At 42.4% G+C, this 15,653-nt stretch overlaps 1 protein-coding gene across 3 annotated transcripts in view; it reads right to left on the bottom strand.

Moving 5' to 3' along the window:
- Window positions 1–5,612: 5,612 nt before the first annotated feature.
- The window catches only part of MLH3 (MUTL protein homolog 3), a 75,209-nt gene continuing 65,168 nt past the window's right edge, over window positions 5,613–15,653 (bottom strand). For 2 of the 3 annotated variants that reach the window (XM_086514540.1, XM_086514538.1), the window contains exons 15-24: window positions 8,902–9,049; window positions 8,495–8,692; window positions 8,288–8,332; window positions 8,152–8,205; window positions 7,930–8,033; window positions 6,790–6,835; window positions 6,644–6,706; window positions 6,490–6,562; window positions 6,190–6,275; window positions 5,613–6,006 (exon numbers count right to left, since the gene is read on the bottom strand). In XM_086514540.1, coding sequence (XP_086370666.1) covers window positions 5,815–6,006; window positions 6,190–6,275; window positions 6,490–6,562; window positions 6,644–6,706; window positions 6,790–6,835; window positions 7,930–8,033; window positions 8,152–8,205; window positions 8,288–8,332; window positions 8,495–8,692; window positions 8,902–9,049 — 1,009 coding nt within the window. In that variant the 3' untranslated portion in view covers window positions 5,613–5,814. The remainder of the gene's footprint in view (window positions 6,007–6,189; window positions 6,276–6,489; window positions 6,563–6,643; window positions 6,707–6,789; window positions 6,836–7,929; window positions 8,034–8,151; window positions 8,206–8,287; window positions 8,333–8,494; window positions 8,693–8,901; window positions 9,050–15,653) is intronic. The other variant, XM_086514541.1, reaches the window with a different exon arrangement.

Raw genomic sequence — 15,653 nt, forward strand, 5'->3', positions numbered from 1 at the left:
AGAGTGTGTTACTTAGTGTGCAATGGAAAGATTGATAGCCCTAGAGTGATGGGCGTATATACAATGCATGGGGGAAAAAACCTCCTAAAGAGGGAAAAAATGCCTAGGCGGTCCTAGTGTGTTCACACACATCACTACCACATGTATATGGTAACAATTTATTATTGATTGGATTAATAGTATTAAGCCATAGATACCTCATTAGAAGCAAAATGCTAGTGTGTAGAGCAAAGACAACACCCACTCTTACACCATAATGTACAAAGAGTCTTTGAAAGAGCTATCAAACATGGAAATTAATTTCGGAGCTTTGTGCAGCTTTGGTTTACTAGAAAATACCCAAATCCCATAAGGCATGGGATTATTCTCTAATCCTAGTCTATCTCAACTTAACCAAACAGATCCTTCCAAAACATACTAAGATATATAGGAGATTTACTATGGTCACAAGACTCCCCCCGAGTTGTTTTCTTCCTCCATCAATGCTCAAAAATTCTAGACCAGGTGCTTGGTAAATCAACCCCGATATTGATTCTTCCAGCTTCACAACTTCTACCATGTTTGAGGTATTTGCATTCTAGCCTTCACTTTGAATCACATAGCAACCTTTGGGTATGTTGCAACTTCAACATCCTAAGAGGTAATAACCACTATGCCTTCTTAGATATCCTCTTGCATTGTGACCTCTAATGTCGTGATTTTCTTAACTAGCTATAGTGGCATCAATTGGCTTTGCTACCTTAGGTTGTTTTAGTGAGGCCGCTCTAGCTTGATTCTCTTCTAGAATTCCATTCGATTGATATTTGGTGGCAATCATGTCATTGCATACTTTATAACAATTTACTATTTTGGCCTCTTCTACAACTTCTTGCTCTATACCCTACTTTTGAATTGTTCTAAGATTTGACTGTTGAGCTTGACCTTGCTTTGCATTTTTAGCTTACATATGTGTCTCTTGACTTTAATAAATCCAAGGTGATTTTTTGGAAAAAAAAAAATTGACTAGTGACTTTAATAACTACCCTAGCGTTTTTGCTGTATATGTTTGCATTGTTACATTAAGACATCACTTTCTCTAAGCTCCTATGCCCATGAAGCTCTTCAAATCTAGATCTTTTGACACCTTCTAGTTGGCCATGAGTAATGGGAAATTTTTAATAGGGTATCATAACATAGTCTTGACATCCACTTTTGATCTTAAATGTTTAATCACTCTGTTAGTACAACTTTGTTCCCATATGCATCCCATGGGCATATTATGTGAAATTGATATCATATATATACTTTGTCACATATTGATCTATCTAGCCTTTGATTTTTAGACATCCCTAGACTTTCCCTTGTGACTATCCATGTACAAGATTAGGTTATTAGGATATGGATTCAATAATTGCATCTAATAACAAGCTAATAGCTACCTACAACCATGTGCTTTGGAACTGTGTTGGATGGTTTTGTCTCCTTGGTGAGAACTATTGAATTGATGAGAGTTGTATTGTTAAAATTCACAACATTTTAGGGCTATTCATTTTTCATTTATGGCCTAAAGAGAACTCCGCAAGGATTTGCTATCAATGGGCATAGAAGTCATGGTTCCTCCCCCTTCTTAGGTGGAAAATTCCTCTCCGTTTACCCTTGTGCATCTCAAAAGTGTACTCTCTAGTGACGATTCATGATTGTGCCAAGTGATTTTCAAGTGATTTGGTCACCCATATATTTGACATGTGATTTGCTTTGTTAGTTTCTACTGATGCACGAGATGATTGATCATGCTCTAACTATTGGTGGTGGTAATTAAAAAAAGTACTGTCTCAAGGCCTGTTCTTCTATGTATTGCAATGATTTTGTGTTCGTAGTTTCCTGCAATAAATGTTATGTGGCCATCCATGTGTGTTGTCTTGCTCTCAAGAGAACTATCGAGGTGACAATGAAAACTAGATTTTTTGCACGCTTGAAGAAATCAAACTGCACTCATGGACAACCATGTGCACATAATAGCTCATACAACATGCTTATTTTGAACACATAAATTTTGAGTCGTCTCTCAAATTTAACCCCACATAATTATGGTTGCCTCACGGAATTGATTGGAATATATAACTTTGACTGCACTTTGAGTGTGCATATGATCGTGGGCAATTTGCTCCTAGCCAACGGGTTGTTGAATTGCCAATGAGCAAACAAGGTGATGGAGGAGAGGTTTTGATCATGAAAAGATGATTCCCTAATGTGATTTCTTGCTCTCTCAAGGAACACATCCTTTGGTAAATGATGTTGCCCCCCCCCCCCCCCCCCCCCCCCCCTTCTTTTGTAAGGTACATGACATAGCGACCTTTGGTTACAAGTTGATATTTTCAAATCTGACAATGGGCTCACTATGGTATCCTTACCTTAAATTATGGCAAAGTACACTTTTTAGCGAACTGTTAGCAAACTAAAACAATCAAATATTCATGAAAAGCTTAACTTAGACCTCCTAGAATAGACAAAGCTTTGTCTTTTTAATAAAATTTTCTATCCCATATTTGCTAAACATAAAAGTAATATAAAGCCATAACTATAAATCTAACCTTTTATATTTTATGCTTTGTTAGGCTTTGTAAGACCACTCATGGTGTTCATGCTATTGACAGTGGGTCATTGTTAGGCCAAGAACATATGGACAAATTTGTCACATGGAACTATGTTAGTCAAAGCTAATACATGCAAAGGAGTAAGTTGTAGCCTTGATGTTGGGATGCAATCCATAAACAAAACTAGCTCATCCAATTCATCCAACTTATGGACAATCTCTTTGTTCTTGAAGCTATACTGTTTAGAGAAGAATTACGCATGTAATAGTTGTCCCAAGCCTTCCAATTCTTCTCCACCTCTTACTATGTAAAAGTTCCTTCTAAAACACACTCTTAAACTGTGCCCACGTCAAGTTTTTTGTTGTGGAAGATACATCCACCACTTGTAGGCCTTGCCTTCCAAGGTTAGACTGGTATGTGTAGGCCAAAAAGCATTTGGTGCAACTAAAAGATGATGTACATCTGTCCACATATGCAAAAAAGTATTAATAGCATCTATATTATGTTCTTGACCCTCGCCTTTGAAAATCGACGACTTAAGATCTTTCATCCATGATGAAGTTTTTTAATTATAGTTCCTTATAGAAACATGAACATGAGGAGACTCAAATGATGGAAAAACACCATGTGGCACTTTACTAGCATCACATGCAAGTTTTGAACTATCAGCTCCTAATTGCAATTCAATAAGTGTAGTCAAATTTGTATTAAGCACAAAAAAGTCGTTTCCATCTATTGAGTGCGGCCAAGAAGTGTAATCAAATCATGGATGTCAACAAAGCCGTAATCATTTTGTAAATCATCAACCTCAAATTCTCACAAATTCGGCACAGCCTTAGCCTTTAAGGTTGGATGCGACCATGAAGGTTGAGGAGGATTCTCGAAGTCAAAGCGGTGGCCATCCAAAAGTGTATAATCGGAAGACATGTCAAATAATAGAAGAAGATATCTTTAAAACAAATCGACATTTTCGCGAAAACAAATTGTCTGTTGCAATTCCCTTCTTTGCCGCCACAAACCTTGCTACCCTTTTACCTCTACAAAATCTCAAAAAAGATCGAGAACAATTCTCTTACCTGTATTTTAGAATCATAAAATAACTCAATCTTGTTCACGAATTTTTGTTGAAAGCTTTGCAAAGCACGGGAACCACTTCTAAAAACACCAATAGCGTTTCCTACACAAAGAGAAGGCAATGAGATCAAACTTCAAGCCTGCTACAAGTGTAAAAGCACTGAATGTGAATGTGCCTCTTCTCCACCCAATACAGTTCCTCTGATAGGGCTCCTATCCTATCACCTATCTTAGGAGCCCTTATGGCACTATTTATAGATGGCCTTATCTTCCTTGGCCTACGGAGCATGTCCCGTAGGGTATAACTACCCTTGTCCTAACATGTGTGTACCCTCTTGGTATCCAAAAAAAAGGACAAAAGTGCTAAAAATAAATCATGCTAAATTTTTAAAAATAGATTGACATGAGGGGGTGTCCCCTGAATCATCTCTCTCTCTCTCTCTCTCTCTCTTTTCCTCCCCCCCCCCCCCCCCCCCCCCCCCCAAAAAAAAATAATAATAAAAATAAATAAATAAATTTTCTTAATGGATATGTTTGGTCTGTTACTAGCAAGTCTTATTATTGGAAGCTCTCCTCATGGTCCAACATGTTTTGCCCCTACATAATTTCCTGTTGAAGGAATAAAATAACTTAACAAAAATTCTAAGTGCATAGAATGGTCTCAATTTTCTCTCATGGAAAAATCTTGAGCCAAAATAGAAATGATTGGCTGAAATTGCTAACATTTTTCACTCGCTTATTTTAAAAATTGGAGGAAAAAAACAGACGAGTTTAAACTCAAATACTTAAAAAGTCGACCATGTGCATCAAAGATTGGAGTGTGCCAAGGACCATTCATATTAATTTTGAAAGGGATTTCATTTCTCACAATTATTTATGCACATGGAGAATATTCATCGTTGAACATAACTAACAAGCCTTTGGCCAAAAGAGAGCCTAGAAGTGTGAATTTCCTATGTGATAATATTAGCAAAGTAGAGCATGGTATTTCTCTCTCCTTTTATAGGCACGCATCACCGCTCTTCATAGGGTGCACATTAATATGCCAGACTTTCGAGCTAGCTCAAGCAAACTCAAGATATGAGTGGAGCCGGGATCAAAGAACATGAAAGCACTTATGTTGATCCTCCTCCATCTATACAAAATTTTGTGATTGAGAACAATTGGACCACAATGCCTTCCACTTATTTGACCAAAAGCCTAAAGCCAAAGGGGTGAATGCATCCAACCCTCTAATCTTAGAGCTTCACCACCCTTTCATTTTCACTATTAACAAGGTGAAAGTTCACTATGGCCTACATAAGGCTATGAGAAGAATTTAATAATAAAAATTTTCTTTGTGAGAGAAAACAAGTGATTAATTTTTCAAAACATTTGTTATCACAATAAAAGATTATGTTTCTTGAAAAAGTGTAACAATAAACTATCTAAACTACAACAGATTCCAAAAACATGAAAAATAATGTTTTGAAAAACCACTTGGAAGCATTGTAACAAATTGAGAAAAAAAAACAAGTGGAAGAGGACGAGAAAGATTGTGTGTGACCCAATATTCAATGGCCCTCTTTAAAAAAAGAGGTACGCACCTCTCACAAAGACCTAGAAGAAATATTAAAAAAGAAAGGTTTTACCATGTGGCACTAATCCGCAAGCTTTATCCAATGGTCAACAATTGCACCAAAAATCCAACCCTTTAGTAAAGACTCCTTATGTAGTCCAAAAATTGAGCCACTTGCTCTAACTTTTAACACTACTTGCTCTCACCTAGTTCCTCTGGAAGCTGGGTACCACACCTATGTTCTAATAATTCATAAGGGGCCAAATAAGCTGCTAGGAATCATGTTATATCCCCCCCCCCCCCCCCCCCCCAAACCAGAAAAAAGGGCATCCTTTTGCATATTTTAAGTGTTAGTCTTCAACTACTTTCATATGGTTCATTAGCTAGGGGGGGTGTGTGCACTCCCATGACTCAAATATCTTAACCATAAAAGAGAAAATTACTCCATCTTGTAGATTACATGGATATGACAGGACTCTTTACAAGTAAAAGCTCAAAGTAGCAATCATACAGTACAGTGTGGCTTGAATGCTAGAAGCCGTGTTTGATTCAAAGGCCCATTCCAGGCTGATAAAGAATGCAATGCGTGGTGCAGCAAGTTTATTTCAGCTACATTTCCTCAGCTCTTTGAAGCCTCTCTATTGCACGCACCAATGTGGGGCGATGCCACATCAATCCATGCCAACTAGACGAATGAGGCGGCCTATCATCAGAATTCATCTTAGAATGTAGCCTATTGAGGCGAGAATGGAGAGCTTCCAGATTGACAATTGGTACAAGCGTGGGACGCCCATGCGCACACTGCATAAATTGACATCAGAAATCAGTAACTTTGCTTAGCCTTATACAAGGTTACATAGCATCCCACCCACCAATTATACACTAGAATTGAAGCATTCATACTGCCATTTATCCATCCCCCACACTTGCATATACCCACACATCCATGCTCCTAAACTAAGGTTGCAAGGCTTGAACAACAACCTGAAATGAGAGCGCAGTCTTCTTTAATCCTTCAACAAGCTGCTGGCATTCAGATTTTAATAAGTGATCGCCAAACATGATTGCCCCTGGTGACAAGAACGAGTCGATATATGTCAAGCCATGCACCACAACATACACACGCATGTAATAGCATAGAGTGTGATGCATAGCCGAAGCAAGCAAGCGCACACATCTAATACATACACATTCATGGAGATGAGTGGCCTCGCATGCATAGGCAAATTGAAAGCACACTCACAAGCAACAGAAGCAAAGTAACCTAGAAGACAAGGAAAAAACCTCGACAAGCCTTGGTGGCTAAGACTCTTTGAACTGCAGGTGGGGGGACGGATGTCCCCTCTGTTGTCGTTAGCTGTGAACCAAAGAAGACAGACTCAAAAGGCGCAGAGCAGTTTAGTTGTTAGGAAGAGAAACTATCCACAGCTCTGCATACCTGATGCAAATACTCAGATAGATGGTCGGCACTACTTAGACTCTCCCCAAGAATGCTAGGTACCTGCATGTAAGATCACCATGGACTCCTTTGTGGCAGGCAAGAAGCAACAAAATTTCCATGAATCACAATGCGAATTAACGTACTGCTGTAAGTAGAACCGTAGAGTTTTCATGCTGCCCTCGTTCACATCTGTCATTTAGTGTTGTTGAAAGTTTAGAAAAATCCAACCTTTCAATTTAGAAATGGGACAGAGGGCACAGACAAATCACATATTGCAGAATAAAGAAAGCAATAAAACATGAAAAAAGATCGTTTTTGTGGTTCATAAAAATTAAATATCAGAATGAAGAGGAAAACTCTTACATTATTCATTGACCAAGGGTTCTATAGAAAAACTCAAAAGCCAGCTTACAACCCTAGAGCTAAAGATTAAAAAACACCATGCATGTTGCATGTGTTACTCATGCAATGCACTGGAAGCAATCTGATTGAACAGATCTGCAATCCAGAGTATATAAACACTTTCTGACAGATATAGTCCAATGCACTACAAAATGAAGTCACTCTAATTGAACAGTTCTGCTTATCCAGAGTATATAAAATATTTTCTTTTCTGATTCAATTACACCCATTTTTTCTGGCAGATATAATGCTCTAAACCTACCTAAAGAATATCATATATGCTCGTTTAAAAACAAATAATATTTTACATTAAACCGAAACAATGATACATCAATAATGCAAATATTGATGAGGTTCAATATGCGTGCGTGCTTCAAAGTGACTTCTCCAACAAGGAACTAGTACAACTGTTGTAAATTGATTTACCTTGTGATTACAGCAATAATCTATTTATAAGCGGAAAATAATTTTAATTAAAGTTTCATCGAACCAGCAAACCATTTATGTTCGTGATTCCATGGTCAATTTTTGCAGAGCCAATTTTGTTGTCGTCCATCAATGCCCATTCACAGAGAGGCAACGATGCCTCATATGTTGTTATTTAAGCAATCAACGCCTCGTTCAAAGTAGCAGACAGAAAAGAGGATTGTAACTCTGGTTGATCCCCAGAGTCAAACCCACTTTACGTGCACCATTTGAGGAGTTCAAGCACAAACATCAAAGATATAGATAGTGAAAACAGAATGCAACTTGCTGCAATGAGTTAATTAGTTTAATCACTTTAGGTTTGGCGCCTTGATCACCTAAAGTGATTAGATATATGAACCACAATTTGATTTGTGCTGACTCATGAGGCAAGACAGAAGTCTAAATTCTTGTACCTTTTCTCATTCTTCCCTTTAGCGACAAGCTTGAACCGCCATCCCCATTCTTCTACCTGAGCTTTATATGTATGAAGAAGCTGTTGATCACCCATGCTTATGCTCTGTGTTTTGGAAGACCAAAAACCAGTAAACTAAGGGTCTCTACATTTCAGTCACTCTTTTTCTCAAGAACAAGCGCTGGTCAAAAAAGCGCCAACTCTTTACAGATAGCATGTGTACCAGTTTTTTTGGGGAATCCAGCAATGTACTCAAGCGTTGGTGGTCCTCAAGAACCTGCATGTACCATTTGATATAATCTGAATCTGCCATAGAGAAGCTGTGCGAAGGATATGATACATGTTCTCATAATACTGACCTCTTTTCGAAGTTGTTCCAGCCTAATCCTCTCATCAGCTGCATGCTGCATGTACCAGTTCTATCAGCCAGGGTAACAGGGTGTGTAACTTCATGAGCATGCACGCATGTGTGCACGTGTCAAGAGCCCACAGTTGTCTGTGTCATGCACCCACATTTATGTGTTGTTTCAAAGGAGCACAAAAGCAGAAGTAAATCATTATTTAACCTGATCAATCACCACCAAAGTTCTCTCAGCCACAGATGCAATAAATTTCTTATCTATCTGCTGAAGAACCTGGATTTTCTGCAGTCGTTCCTTTGTAATACTCTCAGGCAGTAAACGCTTATTGCTGGGCCCCAAAATTCCAGAAGACAAATGCAGGATACTTGGCTCGATGCTTCTGATACATGGATTTTTCCAATTCTGCCGTACAAAGTAACAAAGTGTTAAGACTACGCACACTGGTAAGTTATTGAGGCCTTGCAAAAACACATGCTGGCACACTACTTCATCGTATAGGGCCAGCAACCGAAGATACAACCCTAAACTCCCTGTTACAAACCAGTAACATGCAATTTTAAGAACTAATAAAAAAGTGAGACAAGACCAGAAGAAGGGTCATGCTTTGAAACCTTATAAAGCTGAATAGCAGTCACATCCTTTGCAGCCATATCATCACAGACAGTATCCCTCCACTTCGATTGCAAACAATCATCACCATTGCTATTTGCCAGTGAGGATTCAGGATCTTGATGATGCAGCATTTCCTCCTGTGCAACTCTAGACATGTATTTCCTTAGTCAGCTTTCCACAGTCTGAGATTTTCAGTCAGACTTCAATACACTCAAATCAGTATACAAAGTTAAAAAGTTTCTAAAAGACATAATGAACTCTGGAAAAGAGTGAGGATAAGAGAAAGAAGAGAAATAAAGAAAGATCCTATTACGTCTATTAGAGGCCGAAGTCGGCCTATGAGACAAATCAAATATACAAAGTAAAAAAATGTGGTCCTGTGGTAACGGGGGAGGGGGTGATCCATGGACAGCTAGGATACAAGATACATGGTGGGGTGGGGGGGGGGGGGGGTGGTGTTGTGGGGTGGGGTGGGGTGGGGTTGTTTGAGCTCTACCTCTAGGGGGTATGGGTGCACATCTATATGCTCAAGGAAGTACAATCATGAAGTGTATCAAGCTCACTACCTCCATCCTACGTCAAACTGGGGGTGTAAGCATGGGTGGGTGGGAGTTAGGGCTGCATGCATGATTGAGGCTGGACCTACTAGTATCAGAGATATTTTCTCCTGGGCTGCCTGGTGGCGAGTCTGTGATGGAGTCTCGGAAATGTGTAGTCTAGGGCTCACGGGCGTCCCCTAGCTTTGACTGTCTCAGTCTAATGGAGGGTGACGACTCATGTCAGGTAAAATGGAATTGAAATGGTGAAGATCTAGACTTTACACTTCCACAAATCTTTACTTCTTTCCTTGGTGTTTGTGTGTGTCACTTAGCACGGAGATAGTTCCATTTATTTCCCCAAAGAGAGAACAAAATGACAAAATGACAAAATACAAATACTATGGAATCCTAAACTGGTAGGTCTGAACTAAGCAGCTAGCTGGGATAGCTAAATCACAAGAGATCCAGCATCGGTCGCTGGCGGATCTCATCAATCTCCTCCATGGTTCAGCAATCTGACCAGGCGTCGTGCATGTTGGGCCAAAGTGATCTGAATCCTCTGATGTAGCCTTCGTCGATGCTGTGTAGTCCTCCGCAATCGTGGGCATCAGGATCTCCCCAGCTCAGTCGATCAGTGTGCCTCTGGTGTGAGGCGACAAGCTCTGCTGTGGTAGTAGCTCCTCCAATGTCTGCTCTAAAGAAGTCTGCGATGTGTCTCTGAGACTGGATAGCCTCTTCTCTCATCAGGCTCTCTCTGTGTCTGCGCAGCTCGAGCAGAAACGAACCCACGCATCTCTGATCCTCGTACCTCATGACTTTAGAGAGTGGTCCAAAGCCCTCTCTGAACAAGCAGTGGAAGCGGCCTCGTATCTCGTAGTAGATAGGGCAGTGGCATGTGTAGTGTAACTCTATCTCAGGCTCCATGTCACACAGGGGGCATGTCCTGGCCTCTGCTGGTACTCCGTTGTATCTCCCAGTCTCGATCTGTAGCTAGTGTGAAGATGTGCGTATCTGGCCGTATCCCATGAGACAAGTGGGTGTCCATGTATCTGGGCCTCGTCACAAAACCGTCCTTCATAAGCTGGAGAAGATGCTCTCTGTAGAAAGTATGCTTCGTGCCCAACTCCTGTGCTAGCTGTATCCATGTCCTCCTGATGTCTAGCTGAGTCAGGTCCTGGCAGATGAGCCTCGTGATCTCGGACTGTGTAAAAGTTAGAGAGGGTGCATCCAGTGAGTACTGGAAGGGGGGCAATCTGTCTATGCTGAACCCATGCGCTTGAAACCATGATGTCATCTCTCCATACCAACATGCTGTATCTCCCTGCATGGCTAACTGTCGCGAGGACTCAAGTGCAAGGCGGGTGTATCTATTTCTGGAAAGTTCCCACATGCAGTGTATGAAGGAGACGAATCTAATGAGCGTCTCAACCGCTAGTGGGGGGGGCAACTAGCTCTGCTTGGATAATGGCATGTGATACTGACGCCTTGGCTCTAATGAGCCGCGAGATCATAGAGACCAGAGGCTTCTTCATGTCCCCCAATATCTCAGCTCCATAGAGCAATGCAAAAGCCACCAGAGTATCAAAGAGCCAGACCTTCGTCCGAGGCTCCTGAAACTGAACCTGTGAACACATCCTCTCCAATCTACCTAATGCCGCATGGGCTCTGGTCAATCTAGTCTCTACTGCTCTCCTCAATGAAAATTCTGGTCCACTAAAAACCACTCCAAGGTAAGTGTAAGCATCTGTACACTCCACTGTCTCCTGGTCGTATGTGGACGCGGGCGCTGACCTCTTGATCCACTGTGCGGTGGTATTAAATACCATGACCTTGGTTTTACCAAGGTTGACAGACAAACCACTTTCATGGGCAAACCTATGCAAAGCATCCGAGTGACGTTGCATCCCCTACGGAGAGTCGGAGATCAACACAATATCATCAGCATATATAACAATAGCGGAATCCATGTCCCTGCCAACGGTGCACCTCTATCACCATCTCTCTCAATGTAGTCAGAAACCTCATCCACATACATACCAAATAGAGTAGGATAGAGCGGGCAGCCTTGCTTCACCCCAATAGTGGAGTGAATCAATGTAGATAGACCCTTTGAGGTGCCTACATGCCCTATTACTGATTTGTACAATGCCATGATCCCCAAAATGAGCTCTGTGGGTATTCCCATCTCCTGTAATCTGTGCATCAATCTACCTTTGGGGTACTGTGTCAAATGCTTTGCAAAAGTCCACAAAGCTACAATAGATCCGTCTCCCATGGGATCTGCCCTCCTAAATGATGGCCCTGAGTGTCAAGATATGGTCAAGAGTAGAAAAATCTCTCCTGAACCCTTCCTTCCCAGCTGCACGCGCTCCCTTCCTCTCTGCCCATCTACTTAGTTGCTCCTCAAGAATGGATGCGTACAACCGTACCAATGTGTGTCCAATCATGATAGTGTGATAATTCCAAGTCTCCATAGGGTCTCCTGACTTGAGGATAGGTACAATCGTAGATAGGCTCCAAGTATCAGGCAAGCCCTCACAGATGGCACGGTTAAACATAATTGCTAGAAGCTCTGCTAGTAGATCTATAGCATGCATGAAATGCTCGCCCACTAAGCCATCATGATCATGTGCTCTCCCAATCCTCATCCTATCAATGGCCTCCTTCACCATCTCAGCGGTGAAAAAAGCACATGTGTGTGGGCATGGATCGGGGGGGGGGGGTCGGGAAGGGGCAGCTGTCCAGGAACTGTGTACAAAGATGATGCGTACTGACCCCAGGTCTCTGTAGAGGTAATGGCGGGGGGGGGGGGGGGGGGGGGGGGGGGGGGGGGGGGGGGGGGGGGGGGCCATGCCTCACGTGAGTCCTGACTCGAGCCAAAAATGCCCTCTTCTTCCACCGCACTAGGCGTTGGAAGTCAATATGTGACTGTCTGTGAGTGATGTCCCCCAAAAGCACCTCCCTTTGAAGTCTAGCTCTAGTCTAGCGGCATTCCTCATCATACCAGCTGTCCTAAGGCTTGCTCCCAGAACGGGGTCTCTGCTCAGGTTAGGTGTGTGGGTATGTCTCTGCCGCTGCATCATGTAATGTCTGTGTCAGTATAGTAGTAAGCTCCTCCAGAGGTTGCCCTGGCTCCTCAGTGCATAGGCGTCTGTAGATCCCATCTATGTATACAAAATATGTCTCCCGCGTGAAGGTGTAGCGAGTAGGGATTGTTACCCATGGCTTGTGTGCTGCACTGAACTGGAAAGAGATGGTCAACGACACAAGAGCATGATCCACTGCCACCCCAACAAGACCCAACTATGAGATCCTGGGTATTAGAGATGAGGCTCAGTTGTGCCATGACATAATCCACTGTGCTGGCTCCATGTCTGTGTAGAAAGCATGTGAAACCTCCCGCAAGGGGAAATCTCTGTAGGCCATTCAAGATGGCCAATCCATGTGCAATCCCCATGTCTATAAAGTGTCGTCCATACTCAGTATGTTCCCCATCCTGTGATAGTCTGGATAGGCCCGTCTCTACAACATCCAGCTCTCTCAGCATCTCCTCTAAAGTATCATAAAATATTGTATGATGATGGGCAATCCTAGCATTGAAGTCGCCAATGATAATGTCACCATCTCTAGAGAACTCCCATATGTCATCATCCAAAATAGAGAAGGGGGACTATCCTCTGGGTGGTGTATATACTGACGTACTCGAGGGAAAGTAGCAAATAGCAATGTAAAGATATCTGCCTATCTCTCCTCTCAATCTCACCCACATGTAGCTTGCTTGCTCATCCCTACGGGCTATATGTATCAATGGCTGCAACTCCTCCCTGAATAACATCGCCACTCCTCCTGAGCCCCGCCCTCTATGCTCTGATCGTGTCTCCTGTCTATAGGCTGTCTCCCATCTGTATCCACTAATGTGAGCCATAGACTGCCCAGGCGCGTGATGTGTCTCAAAGTAGAAGAGATGATGTCTCTCCCGATAAAACTCTTCTCAAAAGCACCCACATCAAGGCACATAGATCCATTACAATTCCAGGTAGCAACTTTGAGTGTGGTCCCATAGGCCTCACACCGTCATGTGGAGCGTCGCTCCAATAACACAACTCTTCCATCTTGATAAAAAGCAATCTTACCTTTTTCCTTGCCGCTCTAATCTCGGCATTACCTCCTGCATATGGGCGATCTGTGAGAGGGTAAGGTCATCCCCGAGAAAAATATCATCTTCTTAACAATTGGTCTCTTCTTCAAAAAGTCCTTCGCTTCCATGGAGGGATGAGTGCCCTTTCTTTCGAGGTTTCCTCCTTGCTCCCATTTTTCTTGTTGCCCACTCTCCAAGCTCTTGAGTGCATCAGCTCATGAACCCCCATCAAAGCCATGAGTTCTTTTACCTCTTTGTCTACATTATCTTTGTCTTTAAGGCCGTAAATTCTAAAATGTAAAGAGCGTACACGTCTTCTTTGCTCCTCTTCTAGTGTCAGGTTGATAAGGTGGGTGTGGACGTTGTTTCCTTGTTTTTCCCTTTCTTGGCAACCTCAATCCATTTCTCAGCCTCATCTGCTTTCTGTTGAGTCTTTGTAATAATGTCCACCCACGAAGTCGTCATTTCTTTATGCTCCTCTTCCCCTCTTTGATAGCTCACACTTGCACCTTGATTGTGTTGAGTTCTTCTATTACAGAGGGTTGCAATTCTCCCTCTTCAAGCGTGTTTCGTGATAGTGCATCAGCGAGCTCCTTCTTGAGTGACACAATCTTTTCGACTTGGGCCATTACACGATCTCCCATTGCAGTAATCTTGCTTTCTTGGGCCAAAACGCGATCTTTGAGCATTTTTATTGTCCCTAATTGGTTAGGGTTGATTTGTTAATGGTTTTAGTCATTTCTTCTTTGCACTTTTGAACTGCATCTTCTAAGGGGTCGGGCTTGTCATTCTGCTTCCTAGAGAGAGAGAGAAAGAGACTGTGACACCCCATGAGGCCCCAACCAACCCTCTCAAGGGTCCCCCCACACTGTTGCCGATGTAGTACTTGCTTTTGATTGCGTAAATGGAATGTACACACATGCAATACCTCAAGTGCAAACTCTACTGACTCGAATGGAAAATATTGCCGCGGTAACTTTTCAAAATGAAACACCTCCGGGGCTGATTTGATGCACCTTTCGATCCGTCTCGATGAGAGGTTGTTGATGGCTACCGAGGGTTAGATCTAGGGCTCATTTGAACTACCGATGTGAGAGGAAACAAGGGCTGAAAACTGGCTGCAAAAACACAGATCTGGCAAGCAAAACGCAGCAGATCTGTCACCCAAAGCAGGGCTGAATATGCAGATGATGACGATGCCGATGATGGGCAGCAATGGGAGCACTCAATGCGGCGACGGAAGGACCGAGAAGAGGCTCAATGGGCACCATGTTGCAACGAAGAGGTTATTGTTAACAGATGTGGGCCGATTCCGGTGAGGGAAAGGGCTGAAATTGGAAAAGGCTGGGCTCAAATGATAGAGTTGGGGTTGATATGCAATGAGGAGCCAAAACGCTAGGCAGGGAGATGCAAAAACGCTAGGGCTTCACCTAGTGCTGGTTCATTTGATGCAAACGCTGGCTCCTTTGTTGTCTTTATAACCCAAGTTACTGGTTAAGAACTTTTTAAGGCTTAGGTAGGGCAAAAAGTTGGAGACAAAGTTATAAAAATAAATCATTGAAATGATTTATAAAAAAACTTTATTACGGCTAAGTTTCTGGGTGAAACTATCGCACATCTTCCAACCTGGGAACCCTATTGACGTGGGGAATGGCTCGTTGGATTCCTCTAACCTGACTACATGCATGCCATGCTAGAAAAACGCTTGTACAATCCATTTATGCAAGGGGTTCCAAAACTGAAAAACCTACCTAATGGACTCGTCCAAACATGACGTCCTGGTGAACATGCTCACAAAATTTCCGGTACTAATCCTCCTAGGATTCTAGACACTCTTACCTAGGGATAGGTAGAAAATTGGCTCTAGAGGTCGATGAAGCATGTCCACGTGGCACACATAGCCATGTGCACATGACACCTCCCTGTGTTTGTGTGATAACTCATAGTAGGGTTGTGGTCCTTTGGAAGAAGTCTATAAGCTATGACAATTTGCTACCCTCTAGTGCTGCTACAAGTGCCAACAATGTCTCCCTATGTCTATATATCTCCACTAGAAAACAACAAAACTCGTGCT

The sequence above is a fragment of the Adiantum capillus-veneris genome, chromosome 6 (assembly GCF_014529385.1).
Source record: "Adiantum capillus-veneris isolate H3 chromosome 6, ASM1452938v2, whole genome shotgun sequence".
NCBI lineage: Eukaryota > Viridiplantae > Streptophyta > Polypodiopsida > Polypodiales > Pteridaceae > Adiantum > Adiantum capillus-veneris.